Below are 21986 nucleotides of genomic sequence, written 5' to 3'. Positions count from 1 at the left end.
GTGTCAATGAGATCAAGATTCCGCTCACTGAAGACTCACGTCCACTGACATCGTTACCGATGACTGACATGCCGCGACCGGACGCCGATGCAATGGACATTGACGAGGACCCTGATTCGACCCAGATCCAACCTGCAGAGGTCGACGATTACGGCATAGAAGTGGACTTTGAGGAGCTGGAAGAGGAGCTGAAGACGGAGATTGTTGAGATACTTGAGAGCGTGAGTGTGCCAAATATGTACAGCTGCTTGGATCTTACTAACACTTTTCAGGAGGACGACCAAGATGAGCGTGTCCAATCTCAGGCAGGAACCCGCCTCAAGGCTGCAGAGTCTAAGCTGACCGATGTCATTACCAACCTGGAGACTGACATCAACAAGGCCACGCCAAATATGCGTGCTGCTGAGCGTCTGGCAGCCACCGAAACGCGTCTAAAGGCCATTGACGAGGCGTTCGCCGAGACACGTAAGCGTGCAGCAGCAGCAAAGAAAGCCTTCGAGGAAGTCAAGACGAAGCGTTACGATCTTTTCATGAAGGCATTTAACCACATTTCAGAGAACATTGGTGGCACATACAAGGATCTGACAAAATCGCCACAGTTCCCGCTGGGAGGACAGGCGTATCTTGATATGGAAGACAGCACAGAGCCGTATCTTGCTGGCCTCAAGTACCACGCCATGCCGCCGCTCAAGCGCTTCCGTGACATGGAGCATCTCTCTGGTGGTGAGAAGACGATTGCTGCGCTGGCTCTACTGTTTGCTATCCACAGTTATCAGCCCTCTCCTTTCTTTGTCCTTGACGAAGTTGACGCGGCGCTGGATAATGTCAATGTCAGCCGTGTGGCCAAGTATGTGCGCGAACATGCTAGCCCTGGTATGCAATTCATCGTCATTTCCCTCAAGGCGGGCTTCTTCCAAGAAAGTGAAACATTGGTTGGTGTTATGCGGGATCAAGGGAAGATGTCTAGTAAATACCTGAGTCTGGATGTAAGTCACCTTGGTCCTGCCTCATTCTTAGAATTGGACGCTAACATTATTTCCAGCTCCGGAGGTACCAGCCCGCGTAAGCTCATAAAAACGAATATACAACGTGATGTCGCTGTTGCTATGGCGACGATGGTTTTCTTCGTTACGACCTGGACATGGCGGTTTAATGTGTTATCTCCTCATATGTTGTTTGCTCTACCGGATATGCAAAGCTTTAAGTCACGATACCTTCTCCTTCTCAAAAATAAATTGCTCCTCCAATTGCGTGCTGACGTGATATGTACGCGTTATCGCGAGTTCCCGTGCTTAGTTGAGTAAAGTCGCCTACGTATCGCATCATAGCTCCGTCCACGGACATAAGCGGTGATTAAATGTGCACTTCGCATGAATATCCCTTTGGCAACCCATAGCTCTGAGTCATCTGCTTCGCTAAGGTACAAATACATGTACACGCATTCTGGTTCTTGCATTCTAGAGTTGGCTGCGTCTTGAGATTGTCTGCACACAACACCCTGCAATGGCACTGAATGCTCCTTCGCCCCCAAATGCATCTCTTGGCGAGACGACACCACTCTTAGGCAACCCACCTCCTGACCATGAAAGAGACATTGAACAACAAGCCAGCCATGGAGATTCCTTCAAGCACCAGGGCCTACCAGAAGTCCGAAAACGCATGAAATATATATTCCCAGCCTTAGCCATCGGTGTAAGCTCCCAACGCTCTTGATCCCATTTCCAGAGCACCTAAAAAAGAAAAAAGACATCTGTAATTAACAATTGCATTCTAGGTTTTCCTCTCAGCCGCAGACCAAACCCTCATAATAACCACGTATGGGACCATAGGAACAGACCTGCACGCCCTCTCCTCGACCTCCTGGATCGCAACCGGCTACTTCCTCACGCTCTCGGCCTTCCAGCCACTCTACGGCAAACTCTGTGACATCTTCGGACGAAAACAATGCTTACTCTCCGCTTATCTGATTTTCGGCATCGGATCCGTGGGATGCGGGCTAGCGCGTAATATCGGAGAGCTTATTGCCGCGCGGGCGTTCGCGGGAGTAGGGGGAGGCGGGATGAGCGTTTGTACTACTGTGCTGATGAGCGATATTCTCGGGTTGAGGGAGAGGGGCACCTGGCAGGGTTACCTCAACTTGGTTTATGCGGTGGGTGCTTCTGCGGGAGCGCCCCTAGGTGGGCTGCTGGCGGATAGTATTGGCTGGAGAACAGCGTTTCTGGCACAGGGCCCCATGTGTGCTTTGGCTATGGTGGCTGTGGCGCTGGCATTGGAGCTCCCGGAACAAGACGAATCGCATTGGAAAGAGAAGGTTAAGAAGGTTGATTTTCTGGGGGCGGCGATATTGATTCTGGCGGTTTTCGGACTCCTTGTTGGACTGGATCGCGGATCGAATGTTTCTTGGTCGGACCCGATTGCCATTGCTGGACTCTCCATGACACCGTTTTTCGGTGTGTTTGTTTTGGTGGAGAAGTATGTGGCGAGTAATCCGGTTGCGCCTGGTCACATTATTCTGAACAGAACGCTTTCTGCGTATTACTTCTGCAACTTCTTTTCGTTGGGAGGTTGGATAGCCGCGGTGTTTTACATACCCCTCTACTGGCAGGTTATCGGCGACTACGATGCTTCACACGCTGGGCTTCTTCTTGTTCCCTCCATTATCTTTAGCGTCACAGGCTCACTCTTTGGCGGCTTCTACATGAAGCGGACGGCAAGATACTATTGGATCACAGTTTCGGCATACACAGCGCTCACGGTTGGTCTCTCGTTCATTCTGCTCTTCGCCGGGGTCCTGATCGAGAGTATCCCGCTTATGGTAGTGGGGACAACCATATGCTCTTTCGGTACCGGCGTTGGTATAACAACCACGCTTATTGGACTCATCGCAAACGCATCACATGCAGACCAGGCAGTTGCTACGGCATGTTCTTACCTGTTTCGCTCGCTCGGCTCGGTCTTTGGCATCTCGTTGTGCGCAACGGCATTCAATCAGACCTTGCGCAAGACTCTTCAGAGTGCGTTGCAGGGCGATGACAACGCAGCTGAAATTGCAGAACGAGTAAGGGCTGGATTGTCGTACTACAGGGCTTTAGATCCTGTTCTAAAGAGCATTGTACGAGAGTGCTACGGAAAGGCTACGAGAATGGCACTGGCGGTCGCGATAGTGCTTGTAGCTGGGAGTGCACTTTTGGTGTGGTTTATCCATGAGAAGAGTTTGGAAGATAACAAGGCTGCAGCACCTGAGGCGGACGAGGCGGAGTAGTAGATCGGGGTCTTGGCAGTAAGTGGAGAGTTTGGGGATGAAGTGTGGAACGACCCGATGGTAAGTGTAGTTGTACTAATATGTTATTGGAAGTTGGACGCAGGATTTCGGACGGAGGCGACCGATGCAGATTCATTCTTCACACTCCTTTGTTCAGCATTGAACATCTCTCTCTTACCAGTACTTTGGGAATTTTAAAATCTCTACAGTGGATAGAAAGTCGGTACACCTGTCTCAATTGAGAAGAGGCGGTATGCCCTCGTAGTAGCTTTCTCTTTGGGCATCAATGTGATTATGTGCAACAAAGTCACAGAATGTTGGCGTTGCTGAGCATACTAGCTAGTGATGGTCGTGGGAAATAGCTCAATGTACGTCTTGAGTAGCCTCGTAATGCTGGTTACCCCATACTGGAATAGCCCTAGTGTGAATGCTACTACATGGATTTTCCCCGTGTTTTCAGCCATCCACACTTTCCCTACCTCTTCTATTTCCCGCAGATATGACATCGACGTAACGTTCCAACGGTTTGCCTAAGCATCTTCCGTCATCTCTGTGTCTGCAACCGAGAGTGTGGAAGAAAGCATGCACTAGTTGGGCACTAGCGACAGATGATCGACGGCATGCCACGATCGATGTCTGCAGTCGCACATTTGCTTCTCCCAGTAGATTACCAGCCACCACTAGAAACAAAAGCCTCGATTACAATAGACCCGCGGGTTCAGAGCTACTGGTTGCGCTACGTACTGTGGAAGCGCCTCAATGACGTGGTGCCAAAGACTACATTTCTGAGCGCGTCGCAGGAGGAGAATGATGTCACATGCGAGATGCAGCCACTCTCTGACCGCTCCCAACGCAAGGCGAGCACTCTGGAGATAACCACAAAAATCTCGGCCCGTAGACGCAACTCGCCTCCCCCATTTCCCATTCGAGACATGACTACAGCCCAATAATGTCCGCTTTCGGCCCTTGTTACACCTGTCGGGTCCTAGACAAGTAATCGACCGTTAATCACACCACAGGGTCTACGCACTACTGCTATCCTTTTGTCCCACAGCAATCCTCCGGCTGGGAATGACGTCGATTTCCCAATGAGCACGTTCCTGGTGCGGCCCGCGACTGTGGGTATGCCAATCAAAAAGAAAGCATGGGGCCACCAATGGCGCCTTGCCAGCTGTACACGGCCATCATTCAGCATAAGACCGTTCAGACCAGTAGGGATTGCATGGGGAATTTGTCCCCCCTTCGGAGCTTACGATGATCATGCAAGTGAACACGGGACTTGCTGCTTAGTCAATCTGTGTGCTTTAGACTAAAGAACTCCCCGTTGCTCTCCGTTGGTTTAAGCTTTTGAGTTATCAAGACCCTTTTTTTGCCTCTTCTTAACGAGTCATTTGGTCCGAATATCTGGGGTAAACAGCCCGAAGATATTGATAATACTATTCCGAAGACGAAATGGGTATTGCTGTAAGTATCTGGTGCGTGGTCATAAGACATATTGTTCTATATCTAGATACTGAAGCCTGGACAGAATCCCTCGGTTGATCCGGCAAACGTGGTGCAATCCCTCGTATACATTCTCTCGGGAGTGTTTGATGCTACTAGGGACTTGTATCGCACTTTGTCTTTGAAGGAGCAGAGGGAATATGAACAGAGCCTCAGGAGCTACTCGAGAAGAGCCGAATATGTCTCGGATGAGAGGTTGGGCAGCGAAGAAGCCATCATGACGGACAAGGCGACAATGGTCCGGCAGTTTGAGATTGGATATCACGCAATGGGCACCGAGTTCGCTATGGGTGATGGTATGCACTTCTCCGCCGTGCCATCCTGCGCATTCGTGTTTTGGATCTCGTTGCTACATCTCTTGAAGTCGAGTGTCGCAGACCAACTAGTCAGCTAACGAGACATGTACTAGTGACTGCGCAGACGGAGCTCCAGTGGCAAATCATTGCCTTGCAGAGCGTGCTTGTGAGCACTGCCATATACGGACCTGTGTCATCTGACTCGGCGGCTCATCAATTATCGAATATCAACGCGGCTTCAAGAGCGGCAGCAGCGAGGTCGATTGAAATCTTGGTCGCACTGCAGGACCGGCAGATGGATGAGCGCCCAGTTACACCGCGGTCGATGCATTCAGTTACTACGACTCGTTCGAGCCCACATCATGCGCCTTCGCATGTGGCTTCCCATGTAACGTCTCATTCGACTAGCCATGCACCGTCACATGCGCCTTCTCACCATAGCTCTTATGCGCCGTCTGTTACTCCGTCTCAGTCGATATCTTGCGTACGACCGACGACGGTTGTAGTAGCGCCATCTCAAGTACCGTCTAAAGTTCCGTCGAAAGTACCATCAAAAGCACCGTCCAAAGCACCCTCCCAAGCGCCATCTAAAGTACCGTCCCAGGCACCATCTAAAGTACCGTCCCAGGCACCATCTAAAGTACCGTCNCCATCTAAAGTACCGTCCCAGGCACCATCTAAAGTACCGTCCCAGGCACCATCTAAAGTACCGTCTCAGGCACCGTCGAGAGCTCCATCAAAAGCGCCGTCTAAAGCACCTTCGCACGCAGCATCTCAAGCACCATCGCGAGTCCTAGTACTTCCTCAGCCACCCATTGGTGCCAATTCGACTACTACCGTGACTGTCAAGCACGATGAACCCGTACACGTACGAACCAATAGCCCAATTAACACAACAATCCTCGACTGGCAAAGCAAAGTCGAGCCCGCGTCCTCCGTCACCGAAAGCACCTCCACCATCGTCCCATCCCACCCAGGCCACCTCTACTGCCAATACGCCTACGACCTCCAGCGCGACCCCACGCAGCCCCTGCACCCCACGCTCCTCACCACTAGAGATGCGCGCTGCCCGCACTGCGCAGGGTCCCTACATCTCTCCCCGGGAAAAGCCTGGGAAATCTCCAAATGGGCCGGCGACACCGAACGCACCTTCCAAGTCTCAAACCGCTTCGTAGTAAAATGCCATCGCGACGGGCCCGACGCGCAGTACTGCTGCGTTATCTGCTCCAAGCACTCGGATTCCGACACTGTTTGTGGTGATGTCAAGGCGCTGGTTAAACATCTTTCTGATGAGCATGAGGTTAGGGAGTTGAAGCATGAAGAGGATATTGTCGAGGTTATTGAACAGGTCATGGTGGTGGGGAAGAGGGATAGTGGCGTGGGTTATACTGGGGGTGCGGCGTCGAGGGGGAGTCGGAGTAGAAGGAGTGCGAGTGTAGTGTCTGGGAAGGGGAGGAGGAGGAAGAGTTTGGGGGTTTTGGAAAGGGAGGTTGATGTTTTTGATGTGAGGAGTGGAAGGAGGTGATGATGATACTTTTTCTCGAAAGATGTTCTTTTCTTGAAAGGGGAAATTATGCGCGGATCTTGGGTGATGGGATGGGATGATGGTGGACTTGCGGAATTAAGGCAAGACGATTATGATTGCGTTTTTTTCTTACCATTCTATAGCGTCTTACTGCTTAAGATGTATAAGTACGACGAAATTTAATCATGACGAAACACTTATTCTTACAACTGTATCATGCTTTCATGGCACAACCAATCACCCACCTCTAACCCCTTTGATCTCCATACTCCCCCTCTTCTCATAGTACCCCTTAAAATACCCACTCAACTCTCTAAATACACACCCGTTTGCAGAAACACTCCACGTACAAGGGTCTCCGCTAAGCGACTCATCTCTCAATGTGTTTGTTCTGAGGTACTGGCGAGGGATTACATACGCGATTTGGCTTTGTGTGCGGAGTCGTCAACGGCTGTATGCGTAGAGAATTTAGGGATTTTATCTGGGCACCAGAGTTTCTCTTTGGAATGGAAAGGGAGTGTGGTTCCGCGAATTGATGCATAGTGGAGAGGGAAGTGACCTTGCAGTAGGTGGATTTAGGGTCAGAGTGACAGAAATGGTAAAAGGTGAAATAGGTTGTTGATAGGCAGACTAGATACTCCTGTTCGTAATCCAATATTCTGTAGGAAGCGATATTTTGATCTGTGTAGTTGAATTGGTTTACTCTATTTTCTTACTACTGTGGTGAAGTCAGTTTGAAAATCGATTAAGTCTAACTAGAATCGAGATTGGAAAATAAGTAGCTGATTACATAGCCTTCCATGTCTATCCTCGCTAGGATCATGCTTACAAGCACACAATCGTAGTCACCAAATTACATATAGTTAACACAACTACGTACGTATCTGACCCTCTCCCGGAAAATCATTTCCACCGGAACTGCCCATGATGTTATCGGTCCGACTGGCGCTTATCCACGATACTTACCACCGAAGAAACAACACCAAACAGCGGATCATAAGATGCTTGACAACAACGAAGCAACAAAAATACGACAACAAGCATCTTCTCTGCTTACGCAAAGAGAATTAGCAAACAAGGAACTTCCCTCGAACAATCATGTACCTTAAGCTAACCCCCCCAGCTTACTTCTCGAATCTCCCGAGTCACAAGAACTTACGAGCATTCGAATGTACCTTTTTCCAAACGACCAGTCACAACCCCCCCCCCTCTTCTTGCCTCCACCACCACCACCACCCCGAATCCAACCCTCAAAACCTCCGATACCAACAACCACCTCCAAATCTACCCCACCCCACCGCACACGCACACGCCGAAAATTCGGCCCGAACCCAACCCTAACCCTCGGACCTCAACCCCCCGCGTCGCATTCGCTTTGGGGGGCTTCTGGACTCGCGAAAAAAAAAGTGAAAGCGGTGTGTGTGTGTGTGTGTGTGTGTGTGTGTGTTTGTGGTTCGGGACCCGGGTCTTGCTGGAACCGAAAGTGTTTGTATACATGTACGTACCCTTTTACTAGCGAAACAACGTGTAGTAAGTGAGGAGGGAAGATGGATGGGGGGGAGATGGGAGGGGAGATGGGTGTAGTATTATACGGCGAATCCACAATACTCCTTTCATGCGATATTTCGATATTTTTTTTTTTTTTAAAAAACTGGAGGTTGTGGTGACTAGGCAGTTAGTATCTTCTGTTGGTAAATGCACAGTGTGGGTATGTTTTGATTGGTAGATAAGTATGGTTTTCTATTCTAGCACTCTAGTACAGCTAACTGCTCCGACCCCATGCGATAATGCAACGTAAGTAGTAGCTTTAATTCGCCGGTGCGAAAGAGAAGTGGGGGGGGGGGNGGTACTGGGCAGCCCCCCCCCCCTCCGATTTCCCACTAAATGTTTAGAGGCAAGAGGGGCGAGGAGATGGTTACATAAACCCCTCACGGCAACGATACTTTCCTGTAGCAATTTCGCGACTCGCACGGGTTGGAAGAGAGTCTAGGTAGCGCGGGTGGTGGGGGGAGGGAGGTTGTGGGCGTAACATAGCGTCAGCGTGGGCGTACGTAGCATTATGTAGTACAAAGACGTCATTTTTCGCCGCTGGTACTGCTACCGTTCACCTCACACACCCTACATCCCACACCTTACTATACCTATCGAGGGGTATTTGTATGTCACCGCTACTACATGACTAAACCATACACCTTGTTATTTCAAACGCCGAGCTAGTTAAAAAAAAATCGCAGACAAGGCGAACATAAGCCTCATCGCGTCCTTGCCTCGATGTCTACAATAAAAAAAAAGAGTGCCATACAGCTACACTCACAACTCACCCTCCCCCCCCCAGCCCAACCCATCCACACGTCAAACTTTCCCCATTAAGCAAAATCCGTACACCGAGATATCCCAAAGAGAGAGAGAAAAAAAGAAGAGCCGCACTTACTAGTTGCATGTGCTTAGTGAAGCCGCAAAAAAGGGGCGTTTTAGGTGGGGCCAGATCTAACGGGTGAAAATGGTTTAAAAAAAAGATGAGAGAGAGAGAGAGAAAGGGAGGGTGTGGGTCGGGGGAGTAGCGCGGCTCGGAGGTAGCGTTTTTTCTCTCTCTCTTGTGATCTCGAGTTCCCGTGCCGTGTGTGATTTTTCGGGTTTCTTCCATGTATGTCATGTGAAAAGAGGTTCGTGGGTTTCTATTACTACATGCAATTGTGATTTTTGTAGACGGATTTTTATTTTCGTATTCTTTTTTTTTTCGTTTGCAACTCCAGATCCAACAAGGGAAAAAATACATAACCCTATCCCACCTCATCCCCCTCTTTCTCTCTGAAGAGTTAGAGACTAAGCCAAAAAAAAAGCGAGATATAAAAATCTCTGATGGATTTGGAAAAAAGATTACAAACATGATATCCATAGCACAATCGACATGCCTCTCCAAAGAATCAATCCTCGGCGCTAGAACAAGCAATAGCATACAGCCAAAAACCCCCAAACCAAGACAAATCCTGTGCCTGCTTTCGCCTGCTTCATAAACATGTATATATCCTTACCTTAGTCCCACCAGTAAACCCGCTAGAAAAAGACTCGCCAGTCATACGAGAAAAAAAAAGCCAAAAAGAAGTGAATTGCATCGTATAGAGGAAAGGTACGAGATTTAAAAAAGGAAAAGTCGTTTTACATCTGGAAACCTGCGCATACTAATGACCAGAGTCGCTCACACGTCTCCTGCGCCCACGACTGCCGCCTTCAGGGCGCTGGGCTAGGACATCGCGAAGTTGAGGATCGTCTTTATCCTTGTCGGTATGATGTACGCGCACGTGCCTGGGATCATCTATTAGACGAGCACACCACTTTTGATCAGTTCAACATACCTTTGTAGATTGTCCGGCCTGGGATACTTGTGTTCGCGGTCTGGGCAGAATGGACATACATAGCCTGGCGACTGGTGCACAAGGCCGTGTCGTATCATCTCGTTCTTCCTCTTAAAGCCCTTGCCTCCCTCGCCTCTAGGGCAGTTTTTCACAGGACAGTAATGGGGTCGATTTGACGAATGTACGTTTGTATGTGAGCTACTATGGTCAGCATCAACATTAAACAACTACTACATGATACTCACTTCAAAAGATACTGCGTCTGGAAAGGAGCAGCGTTGCAGCCTGGGTAGTCGCACTTGAAGGACCCAGTAGCATGTGAGGGGATGCTTTGTGGCAAGCCAGAGCCCACTGGAGGTGGTAACACTCGTGATGCAAGTGCACCGTCCAGGCTCATATGGCGGGGGCGTTGCTCAATGGGCGTTGGTTGTGAAGCAGGACTCAAACCATCTGAGCTTTGATAACTCTCGCTCGATGCAGACTGCAATGCGTTGTACGGGGCGCAGTCTGAGGCAGCATGTGACGGTCTTCGGGCATCGCCAAACACACTCCCGCCCGCTGATCTCAAAAACAAATCACCACGTTGGAGTGAGTCGTTGGCGCTCATTGGCGAAGAGGCGCTTAGTGATGCAGCGCTCAGTGAAGTAAAGGGCGTTGCTGGTGAGTGCGAGCCGATGGATAATTGCCGCACTCTAGAAGTTGGTGACTGCCCACTCGAAGACACAGACTGTCGTTGGGGGAATCCGTTGACTCTGTTGGCCTCGTGATCACTCGATGCCGAGCGTGCAATGTCGTCCATGTGCCTGAACGAAGGCAATTGCTGGACGGGCGAAGTAGTCGATCCATCGCGAGCGGGAGACGGGGCTTGTAATGCTGGGAGAGTGTCTGTGGATAGGCCTCTTGGTTGTGGGATGGTCAACTGTCGAAGGCCTGGGGATGTCGCCGCGTTGATATCTAGCGAGCCCCCGTTTGTCAGTCCCCCGAATTGCTGATTTGGTGGTTGCAGTGACGTGGTCGAGGCTGCAGAGTTACCAGACAAAGAGCGGTGCATACCATTGGTGTCATGACGCATTCCATTTGATGGGGCAAGCACAGAGGATGTCTGAGATGGGCGTCGGTCTGCTAGCAGGTGAAGAGGCCTGAGGTTGATATCGTCCTCGAGTACCGAATCTCGATGGGTCGACTTGGGATCAAGTTTTGGGCCACGGGCTTCTTGTACAGTGTGATGCAGGGCTAGTGACTGAAAGTGGGCTGATGCAGAGTTGACACGGCTCGAGCCGGACGGGCCCATGGCTGCGGCTGGTGATTCGGCGTCCATGTCGCTGCCAGAGTCGGTATCAAAGTTTAAGGCCTGTTCGCTTGCTTGCAGGGCAATGTCCGGCCTGTTCGGATTCATCTCCCGGAGGAGGACCATATCGCCCTGGGTAGGGCGTGGTCGGGGCCTGTGTGGATGGTGCGTCTTTTGGTGTGGAGAAGCAGAGTCGTGGCTCTGTTGAAGAGTCGGGGGGTCAAACATTAAAGTGCCAATGGGAGGTGGAGTTGGTGATGGAGTTGTCTTGACAATGACTGCCGTCAGGCCAGGGGAGTGCAAAACCGCGTCGTCGTCTGCGTAATAGTGGCTGGTGTCGAGCATCTGGGTAGCCAAGGGTGCAAAGGGAGAATACAGTAAGCAATGCGAGCGGGCCGAGGGAAAGCTATCCCAAAGACCGTTCGGCAAAAGCGCCCAAGCAGAGGCCTCGAGGGCGATGACAGGAGCGAGTAGCACAGGAAGACCAGTCTTTGATGGCAGTCTGGACTAGAGTCAGCATGGTTGTGAGGGAGTGATGTCGTGTGCGTGTGTGGTGATGCGGGCTGGGTTGATCGAGGCCAAAGTGGAGGTGGAGGCGGAGAAGTCGCAAGGCGACTGGGGCAGCAGACAGGGATGGGCAAGTGCAAGTGGAGCAGGAACGATAGTCATGGGCATTGCCATGTCGCAAAAACGGGGAAGAGGGCAGCCTTAGGCAATTTACATGTGGAGCAGATGATGCAAAGCGTCTCTGTGTGTGTGGAAGAAAAAAAAGAAAGTAATAAATAGGCCAAAACAAAGGAAGTGAGGGAGGAGGCAGGCGGCTCTGCGCGGTGCGAAACATACCCGAGGGAGCCAGTGCGACGGCTCTTTTTCAGCCTCAAGGCGGTGTCCAAGGCGTGTGCCGATGACAAACATCAACTGGGGCGAGTCTGCGGACGAGGACGGAGCTTCGAGGGCGATGGGCATATGAGAGGAGCAGCGGGAGATGCAGTGACGGGGCTCTGGCGGCGACGGCAGTGGTGGTGGTGGTAGTGGTGGTGGTTAGGACATGTGAGGAACGGGGTGGACTGGATGGGGAGGAGGCTGATTGCGGGGGGGTGGTGGTTGTGGTGGTAGTGGGCGGTTGTTGACTGGATTGAGTGGACGGGCTGCCCTGCATGGAGTGGGAAAGGGCGCAACTCGGGTCGCAAGGGACGGGCTAATAGCCGCGAGCGAGCGAGTGAAGCAGGACGAGAGAGGTGAAGGGAACAGGCGGGCGACACGACGGGGTGGCAGCAGTGGTGGTGGGAGTATGAGTAGTAACCGCAGCAGTGGCAGCAATAGTAGCAACGGCAACGGCATCGTCGCTGGCTGGCTGGCTGGCTGGCTGGCTGGATGGCTGTTGGCTGCTTGTGCGTGGGCAGGCGGGCAGGCGGGCGACGAGGCGCAGCCGGGCAGCCAGCAAGCACAAGCCCAGCCAGACAGCCAGCAAGGAGGATGCAGACGGAGACAGACGGGCAGCCCAATCCACAGTTGAGCCTCTCCCACCAACCGCCAACCACCAACCATCAACCAGCCCCAAAACATGTCTCCCCCCGGGCACAGCCAAAGGTTTCGCCCGAGCGTCCTTCTCCCCCGCTTTTGCAGCCGCTAGCCTGCCCAGGACCCCACACTGCACCCTCCCCCAGCCCTGGCCCTCTCCACGGGGTTCGCCAGTAGCCCGCGGGAAAAACAAAATCCTCTGTGCCGAGCCAGCAAAGAGACCAAGACGAGCAAAAAAACCAAACACTAGAGAAGAAGACGCGGCTCCGACCAGCTGCATCGGCCCTATTCCACAATCCTCCCTTTGCCGCTCCCTGGCGCCTAATCATGTACACTACACTACACTAAGTACTTACACGCACCTGCAGAACAAGAACAAACAAAACATGCAACAGCCGCCCTGCCCTGCTTGGCCCGCGACCATGTACCAAGTACTTATCCATGTATCATACCTATGTATCCATCTACCCATCTGCTGCCTATCATCTAGTGTAGACTAAACCTCATCCCTCACTCCCTGCGTCTTCTCCCCCCTCTCTCTCTACCACTACTTTTACACAATACACTTGCATCCCTTATCCTCGCTGTGCCGCCCTCATGCCACTCCCCTCCCCTCCCCTCCACTCCACTCCCACTGACCGCCCACGCCCCAGCTCTAAGCCTCCGGTCGCCTGCCGAATCCGGGAATCCCCGCAAACTTTGCATCCTTGGCCAGCTTGGGACGTCCAAAATTCTCGTCCAGGTCTAGGATCACCTTGAGTGCATTGCGGCTGCGGAGGTACGGCAACGGTGCCTTTGCCTCTTCCAGACCCACTGATGGCTCCAGGCTCGACGCGTCTGCCTGCGATGACCCTGGCATCGGTAGTGCTGTCCTCTTGTTAGCTTCCTTCCGACCTCAGCCCCCCCCGTCATCGCCTCTACGCGCCCACTTACCTCGCTGCAGAACCTCGTACCCGGCCAGCGTAAAGCCAAACTGCGGAGACGACCGCATAATGCGCGCCGGCCCGCCCTTGAAGAACGCCTTGAACCCTTCCTCCTTCCAAATGGTCACCGCCGCGTGTCGCAGCCCAGTATATGCAACCTCGCCCTTGCGCGCCTCCACCTGCAGCCTCGTCTTGATCACGTCGCATGGCGTGGTAAAGTATGCCGCCGGCATACCCGCCATGGCGCCCGCAGTCAACATCTGCAAAACTCCCAGCGACTTTTGTGGGCTCTCGCCGAAAAAGTCCTTCTTCAAATGGCTGTAGGTAGGAAAGTAGATGGCCGAGAAGGGAACTAGAAAAAAGCTTTCGTCAGTCATGGCCTCGACCTCAACCTCAACACCACCACAAGCACCTACCGTCACGCAACAGACACGCGCTAGCGCCCTTGTATAGGCCCACAAGACCTAGGTTCCGCACAATCCACATGGCTGACCGCCGCGGAACACCCTCGACGTTCTTGGACAGTTCACCCTGAACTTGTAACCGAATCTTGACAATCTCCAGCGGGTTGGTAAATACCTGCAGTGTGCCACGTTAGCCCCTTCACCTCTACACAAACCCTGCGCGACAAACCCCCCAGCATCACTTACAACTTGGCACGCACCCGCAGTGCCACCCGCCAACATCTCAGAAGCAAACTTGATCTGCCCCGTTGACTTGTCCGTCAGCTTGCCTCGCACCAGATCGTTGACTGTGAGCTTGATGGCCTTCTCCGGCGCTACTCCCACAAGCTGGGGAAGCACACCAGAGTACAGGCCCTTGAATCCCTCGTTCTTGATGACCTTTTTGGCACAGTCGAGCGAGTTCTTGTACAGCACTTGACCAACACCAGAGCTTCTCTGGTTCTGCATCCTCGTCTTGACCAGATCAATGGGGTACACCATAAACGCTCCAAACGCACCAGCTAGAGATCCCAGCGCAAAGTGATGCACAGACTCTAGTACGTCGTGCCATATTGACTTTGTGCTCGCAAACACCTTTTGTCCTGCATCAGCAACCGCTGCCCCGGCCAGAGAGCCAATCTTGTGCCATGATGGGTCGAGCACACGAGCAAAGTCTCGCAGCCCGAGCCGGCCAGATGCCTCGTCCAAGCCAGCAAAGTGGAACAGAATGTCTGCTTCCATGGGCGTGTAGAGGTTGAAGCGGCTTATACGAGCTGCTTCGTTGAGGAAGTCGGTGCGGGTAATCTTGCCGTCAGGGCTCTTTTGCACGGCGTTGCGGATAATAAGCTCAATCATGTCCATCTGCTGAATGACGTTCTGGAAAGCGCGCACATTGGCGTATGAGATCTTGCTCCCCACTGAAATGTTGCATAATGTCGGCAGGTTCTCGAGCAGGTAGTCGGACAGCTTGTGGCTTGCAGTCTCGCGTATTATGCGCTGAAAGTCTTCTGGCTCAATGAAGCCATCCTGGTTGCGGTCAAAGTAAGTGAAGCCCTGGCGTACTCGCTCACCCTGCAGTCCACGCAGCAATTGGGCAAATTGGGGATACGTCATAGTGTGCCTGTGCTTCTTGGAGCCAATGTACAGCGCCGCCCACTGGCCCTCCCAGTCAAAGGGCAGACTGTCCTCGGTCTTGTGTGCCTTCCATGTCTGGTAGAACTCGTCAAAGTCAATGTAGCCGGTGCGCCGCCTGTCGAAGAAGCGGAAGACGACCTCGTATTCGGCATCGGGCTTTGCCAGCAGGTTCTGGAAGACGGACCAGTCGTGGATGTTGACCTTGCCCTTCTGGTCGCGGTCGGCCACCTGGAAGAGAATGCCATACTGATATCGTTTGATCTTGTGCTAGAAGCGGGCGCGGCGTTAGCGGGACTATCAGACGCACGACTGCACCTGGCGGCTGCTTACGTAGTCTTCGCCTTCCGGGGCAACGGCCGTGATGAATTGGTCCTCGTTGAGGTAGTATTCGCCCGACTCGTCTTTTTGGGCGTGCTTCATAAAGGCGGCGCGCGTAAGATGCGACAGCTGGGGCTCCTCGGTGGAGCCGAGGAGCACCTCGCGCACTTCTTCCTTGACGGTGGCCATGGCGAGCGAGTGCAATTGGCCTCGAGAGGAGCCGCAGAGGTCGGTGAAGAAGACTGTTGACCCTGGGGAGCGTGTGGTGAGTCGACCGACACGCCGTCCGAGGAGCAAAGCTGGCGGCCAGGTTGCGAGCTCGGAGGTAGTAAGCTAGGTAATTTTTAACAGCGACCCATTGGCGGGGGTATCTTACAGCGAGAGAGCGAGCGTGGGGAAGCCGCCCACGCCAGAACCGACAATTGTCCAGCCGTCCCGTCCGTCGCCGGTCCCTTCACTGACGCCTTTTGATTTTTGCTGCCGGTTATTCTCCTACACTGGCCCGGCTGTATCCGTCTTCACTCGCTCTCGCTCTCGCCTTGCGCTTTTGCTCGCCTCATTGCTGTTCTATGGCTTTCGCCCTATCCGCCGTGCCCGAACAAAGTGACATGGGAGATGACGCAACCCATCTCAGGTGAGCGCCTCAAGCCCCCTCAGCTGCCACACCACCCACCACACAGGGCCAGTGAGGGCATGTATGTGATGCTCATAAACGCATGATACAAATGTATGTATGGAATTGGGCTCGGCACTTGCTGCAGCTGCCGGGCCCAAAAGACTCTGTACATACATATTTGGGAGATCTCAACATCCCAACCTAATAAGTACTTATTACCCCGGACCGCCCTGTCAAGCGTTATTAGCGTTGCTGGGTTGCCCGTCGCCAGGAGCACGTGACCTGCGACAACAGTCATTGTTTCCTAGGCGCATGCTTACAGTGTGTGCACGCCTTTGGCCCCAGGCTTATCTCGTCTCGGCCTGTAGGATCGCATGGCTAGTCTGATCGACTGCCGATATCCGGAAACCCTGGTCTAGTCCTATACAAACCAAAGACAAAGGTACATGTCGCGTTGAAACCACCATGGCCATGTGCTCACGATGCGCCCATGCGAACACTGTTCAAGTCCCTCGCCACGCAACTGTAATGCCGATTCTTCTCCCCTTTCAGCTGGGTGTCACGGCGGCAGCCGCCGTGTCATGTCGCCATCCCGCCGCCTCTTGGCATCAACTATTGGTTCACCTGTTTGCACCATAGAGCAACACCATCGCACTCAAGTTGTACCCAACAAGGCCAACTGCAACGGAAGCATGCCAGATTCTTTCACACATGCGAACGCACAAGGCCCAACTACCCACACGCGTGCTCCAATAGCCATTCCTCATTGGCTACAAGAGTTTGCAGCCTGAGCAATTCCCAAGACAAAGACAAGAGAGCGGAAACTCTAGGCACATCTCATGTACTTGGCGGGACCTCTCCACCAGCGGAAACACGATTATGAAATTGGACCCAAATGGCTCAAGACCACTGAAACTCGATGCAACCGGCAACCTGGCACTCGGCGCTCATCCTGCTATCCTGGGCGCTTCTTGTCGTTCTCCATGTCGCATCGACTTGGCTTTTCCTACCCTACATGTTCGACGCAGACAACTATCATATAAAGTTGACTGTGCTCCCAGCGTTTTGGGACTACTCAAGTACAGGCTCACAGCTATACAGTCAAGATGGCGTCTCCAGTGACAGCAAAATATGACTGGATTCTTGCAATCACCACCATTGCTTTTGTATTTTCTGCCTTTGGTAACGGTGCCAACGATGTCGCCAACGCATATGCCAGTGAGTAACAACAGACTCATGTTCACGGGAAGCATGCCGAATAACTATCAAAATAGCCTCTGTTGCGGCACGAACGTTGACGATGGCTCAAGTTGGACCACTTGCCATTGCTACAGAGTTCATCGGTGCTGTTGCGCTCGGCGCCCGTGTCACTTCAACCATCAAGAATGGTATCATCGACATCGATCGTTTCATTGGTAATCCGGGGGCACTCATGCTGGTCATGGGCTGTGCTGGTAAGAACATATACTAACAACTGTAAAATACCACGCTAACAATCGGCAGAGGTCGGTAGTGCCTTCTGGTTGATGCTTGCTACAAAGCTAGGCATGCCCGTTTCCACTACTCAGACTGTTGTCGGCGCCATCGTTGGAGCCGGCTTTGCAAGTCAGACTGATGCCAAGTGGGCCTGGGAAGATGGCTCCCTATCACAAGTCGCCGCCTCCTGGGCCATTGCACCATTGATTGCTGCTGCCTTCTCAGCCATAATCTTTGGTACAGTCAAGTACTTGGTTCTAGAACGAAAGGATCCGTTCAAGAATGCCATGCGCTTTATTCCCTTCTACTTCGCCACGACGGGAGCTCTCCTTGCCCTCTTCATTGTGGTCGAAGCCCCCACTGCACCGTCACTCGAAGAGTTTGGCGCTGGAAAAGCTGTGGGCATCATCCTTGGTGTCTTTTTTGGGTGTCTGGCAATCTGCTACATCTTCTTCATGCCATTTTTCAAACGCAAGTTGATCATGAAGGACCCTCGCGTCCGGGTTTGGCACGTCGTTCTTGGCCCCATGCTTCTCAAAGAAAACACACATCTCTTTTGGCCTGGAAAAGGCGAGGAGTATGTTACCGATTACTATGCCGATGCCTATGGTCAGGTTCGCGCCGGAACACATCACGATAAGAATGCTGGCAAAGACTCTGTCCAAGACGAAAGCATGAAAAAGCTCGGCGATGGATCCCCGTCGGACTCGATAAAGCAAAGTAACGAGGGTCCTCTGCCAAGTGATCCGGAGAAGCCACGCGTAGAAGAGACACCCACGACTCCTGTCCATTTGGCCCGGAAGAAGCCCGAGCCTTATGAACGTTGGATTGTTCCCGTCAAGTCCCTGTCTTGGTTCAACCCCCAAAAGTGGTGGGCTTATCTCAAATTCGGGTTTCTGCGAGGTGTTTCTATGGACGTCATTACGCACGACAACGACCTGCTCCGTGCCATCCATTCCAAGGCCAAACGTTACGATGTTCGTGTTGAGCATCTTTGGACCTACTGCCAAGTTGTCTCTGCCATGATGATGTCCATCGCCCACGGTTCCAACGACGTAGCCAACGCTGTTGGCCCTTGGTCGGCCGTATACCAAACTTACCTCGAAGGCGAGGTCTCGACTAGATCAAGGACTCCCATCTTTATGTTAATCGTTGCCGGTTTCTTGCTTGGTCTCGGATTTTGGTTCTACGGCTACCACATCGTCCGTGCGCTTGGCAACAAGATTACCCAAATGTCACCCACTCGTGGGTTTGCAGTTGAATTGGGCGCTGCTGTCACTGTTTTGCTCGCCTCTAGGCTTGGACTGCCTGTGTCGACCACTCAGTGCTTGACTGGATCAGCTGTTGGTGTCGCCCTGATGAACTACGATCTTGGCGCTGTCAACTGGCGCCAGATTGCCTTCATCTTCTCTGGATGGGTACGTTTTTTTTTCAAACTCATCTTTACTTTGTCGTTTTCTAACATGGCTTAGGTTCTTACCCTTCCTATCGCTGGTCTTATTTCCGGTCTCCTCTGCCTCATGGCACTCAACACCCCTCACTTCTGAACTTTGTGTCTTCCCTGAGTATATGCGCCCCTTGCTAGCGCACCTCAATATCTCTTTTGTAGCATATAAGTATTTTCGCAATATATCCATAATTTATATACACGAAAGTATCGTCATTTTTCAATCGTTACTGTGGCTAAAACATCACGTCGTGGATAGATGTGGCGCAAGCGGGGAAGACTACACTGTTCAACAGGTATTCTTGTACTCATTTGTGGGACAGCTGTCTATGAGAAAATACTTACGTTAGTCTTATGTCGTTGTCAACATGTGTTGAACATCACACCTGTGACATCATTGACCGTAATTGCACGTGAAAGCGCAGGGCTGGACCTATGTGGGCCTGCCCGCTTGTTAGACAAGTGCCACAGCCAGCCTTGGCACGGGTGATGCACAGAAGTGGATCTGGCTGTGGCTAGTGATCACAACATACCTACGTATTGGGATATCTGTAGCTCTCCGCGGGTTTGATTTCATGGAAAGTAACACTTGACACTGTTCCTATTTGTTCATGAAGTAAATTCGTAACCTTACGTCCTGGGCCATGCATTCTAGACCCTGCTCCCCACATATATCACGCACTGCGGTATCACTCAAGCAAAAGGAATTAGGCAATCAGATTGGAGTATCGCGTTGATTGCGTGAAAGGATGCCTACTCTTGGCAGCTGGTTGCACCAACGTCACAAACCTTGATCGTCATAGTTGCCTCACTGAATGCAATCACTATGATGCATCCTTGGGTTCCTCGTGTGATATAATCCAACACCGGTGCTCTACTCTAGACGACACAACCATTCAGACACAACCCAAATTCATCATGAGCACGCAAAACGTTATCGTCGTACCAGTAGCAGGTGAAGGTGCTCGACAGCCTGGCCAGGATACAACAGAGAGTAAGCCTAGACGCATCGTCCGTTGATTTCATCTCAGTTACTGATATTCGATATGAACGCAGTCGCTACGACAATTCAACATGCTTTGGAAGAGAATGCACATCCGACGCAGCCACAGCCTGGACCGTTGAAGCAGATCATAGGTGAGATATAATCACTAGATGTAAGGGACGATAACAGCGATGCTCACGTACGATAGCCCATCAAGAGTCGCTTTACCAGTACATCAACGTAAGTCCATCTTTTAAATGCGCGCAACATATCGCGTCTAACCCAAATCCGCAGTGGAATGACCCGACCCGTACCTTGGGCTCTTACATCGGTGTTCTCAGTTTACTGTTTGGCGCACACTATCTCCCACTCACCCAAATGGCCCTGAAGGGCGGAGTGACCGCCCTGGGATGTAAGTGTTCTCGGATTCACCCCTATAATAGTTGAGTATAGAGCTGACCTTAGTTCTACCAGTGGTATCAGTTACCGAGTCAGCCAGCCGCATGCTGGGCAACCGCTCTTTGTCCGCTCAGCTACGACCTAAGGAATACAAGACGTTCCCGGAGCCGACGCTCAATGCGACACTGAAGGATATTCATGACTTTGTGCAGTATGCTGCAGTTCAGACTCAGAGAATCGTCTTTGGACAGGACTTACAAAAGACATTTGCTGTAAGCTGTCCCTATTACCTTATACATGAGCCACAGGCTTACCAATGAACAGTCCTTCCTCGGCCTCACAGCTCTATACTGGCTCGTCAAAGCCGTCCCTCCATTCTGGCTCGCCGTCCTAGCCGTAACTTCCATCTACGCCGCGCCCCTCATCGCCTCCCCCCGCGGCCGCGAAATCGCCCGCGAAGCTGGCACAAACGCCCAGGAACTCGCAGCAGCCGCCACGCACAACGGCCGCATGCTCGCCCACGACGCCAGCTTCAACGCTCAGAAACTCGCAAACACCGTGACTGAAACCAGCCGCGCGGCCGCCCAAGACGCCACCGCCCGCGTCGGCTCCCTCGCAAACAGCACAAAGGAAACGGGTCGCGCGGCTACAAACAGCATCAGTTCCGGTGCGCAGGAAGTAGCGAACCAGGGCAATGCTCTCGCGCAAAAGGGTAAACGAACAGCGTCGGACCTCTCTTCCCAAGCCAAAGGCACAGCTTCGCAAGTCTCCAGCTCCGCAACTGGCAGCTTGAAGCACGCCCAACAAACTGGCTCGAATGCAGCCCAAAGGACTGCCGACACTGCCACCTCAGCCGCCAACCATGCTGCCAACCATGCTGCGTCAACTGCCAACACCGCTGCCAACTATACCAAAGACCACGCATACACAAACGCCCATGGCCCCACTGTCTATTCTTCTTCCCCCCCCACCACCACCACCACCAACAACAACCATGGTAATGACAGAGCTTCAACGCTTAGGGGCCCAGAAGCCGACCGCACCACTCCCCGCGGTAGTATCGCCGCTTCCTCCAATCAACCAGCCTACACGGGCGCCAAAGTAACGGAGGCACAGGAACCAGCGGTTATGTATACGACGGCGAGGGATGAGGCGCTTGAGCGCAGTGTTTTGGAGAGGTCGAGGGGAGTTGTGTGAATGTGCAGGGTTATATTTGTAACTTGGGGTTTAATGAAGGTGGGAGATGGGGGGGTGTGTGTGTGGAATGGGGAAAAGGGTAATTTGTAAAAATAAGAGGGGATATGAATGTTATGAACTTTTCTTTTATGAGGGTTGAAAGTGAATGACATGGGGGTTGGTTGAAGGTGTGGGAAAGGTGTGTAGTAGTGGGTGTATTTAAATCGATTTTTTTTTCTTGCGGATGATGGTAACTTGTTAGGGGAGAAGAGGGGGTTAGTGATGTACACTTCGTTTTCTATGTGGTGTGTGATATGGGGA

The 21986-nt window shown here is 52.2% G+C and overlaps 6 protein-coding genes across 6 annotated transcripts; 4 read left to right on the top strand and 2 right to left on the bottom strand.

Annotated features, from left to right (window-relative positions):
• Window positions 1-1503: 1503 nt before the first annotated feature.
• Window positions 1504-3262, top strand: COCVIDRAFT_30903 (hypothetical protein; the record flags this gene model as incomplete). The annotated part of the gene is made up of 2 exons (XM_014696094.1): window positions 1504-1692; window positions 1775-3262. 2 exons carry the CDS (start codon window positions 1504-1506, stop codon window positions 3260-3262), a joined length of 1677 nt encoding a protein of 558 aa, XP_014551580.1.
• A 1452-nt stretch (window positions 3263-4714) lies between these two features.
• Window positions 4715-6586, top strand: COCVIDRAFT_20195 (hypothetical protein; the record flags this gene model as incomplete). The annotated part of the gene is made up of 3 exons (XM_014696089.1): window positions 4715-4726; window positions 4773-5061; window positions 5175-6586. The coding sequence occupies 3 exons, from the start codon at window positions 4715-4717 to the stop codon at window positions 6584-6586; spliced, it is 1713 nt and encodes a 570-aa protein (XP_014551575.1).
• Window positions 6587-9765: 3179 nt separating this feature from the next.
• Window positions 9766-11572, bottom strand: COCVIDRAFT_112533 (hypothetical protein; the record flags this gene model as incomplete). The annotated part of the gene is made up of 3 exons (XM_014696093.1): window positions 9766-9889; window positions 9940-10137; window positions 10185-11572. 3 exons carry the CDS (start codon window positions 11570-11572, stop codon window positions 9766-9768), a joined length of 1710 nt encoding a protein of 569 aa, XP_014551579.1.
• Window positions 11573-13403: 1831 nt separating this feature from the next.
• Window positions 13404-15755, bottom strand: COCVIDRAFT_112530 (hypothetical protein; the record flags this gene model as incomplete). The annotated part of the gene is made up of 5 exons (XM_014696092.1): window positions 13404-13615; window positions 13682-14023; window positions 14088-14250; window positions 14322-15515; window positions 15579-15755. The coding sequence occupies 5 exons, from the start codon at window positions 15753-15755 to the stop codon at window positions 13404-13406; spliced, it is 2088 nt and encodes a 695-aa protein (XP_014551578.1).
• Window positions 15756-17288: 1533 nt separating this feature from the next.
• Window positions 17289-19205, top strand: COCVIDRAFT_30899 (hypothetical protein; the record flags this gene model as incomplete). The annotated part of the gene is made up of 4 exons (XM_014696091.1): window positions 17289-17400; window positions 17457-17636; window positions 17686-19076; window positions 19131-19205. 4 exons carry the CDS (start codon window positions 17289-17291, stop codon window positions 19203-19205), a joined length of 1758 nt encoding a protein of 585 aa, XP_014551577.1.
• An 818-nt stretch (window positions 19206-20023) lies between these two features.
• On the top strand, window positions 20024-21686 carry COCVIDRAFT_20191 (hypothetical protein; the record flags this gene model as incomplete). The annotated part of the gene is made up of 6 exons (XM_014696088.1): window positions 20024-20099; window positions 20162-20242; window positions 20299-20330; window positions 20385-20502; window positions 20565-20761; window positions 20814-21686. The coding sequence occupies 6 exons, from the start codon at window positions 20024-20026 to the stop codon at window positions 21684-21686; spliced, it is 1377 nt and encodes a 458-aa protein (XP_014551574.1).
• Between the last annotated feature and the right edge of the window lie 300 nt (window positions 21687-21986).

The sequence above is a fragment of the Bipolaris victoriae genome, assembly GCF_000527765.1.
Source record: "Bipolaris victoriae FI3 unplaced genomic scaffold scaffold_134, whole genome shotgun sequence".
In the NCBI taxonomy this organism is placed as follows: domain Eukaryota; kingdom Fungi; phylum Ascomycota; class Dothideomycetes; order Pleosporales; family Pleosporaceae; genus Bipolaris; species Bipolaris victoriae.
This window is presented reverse-complemented; position numbering and strand designations above follow the sequence as displayed.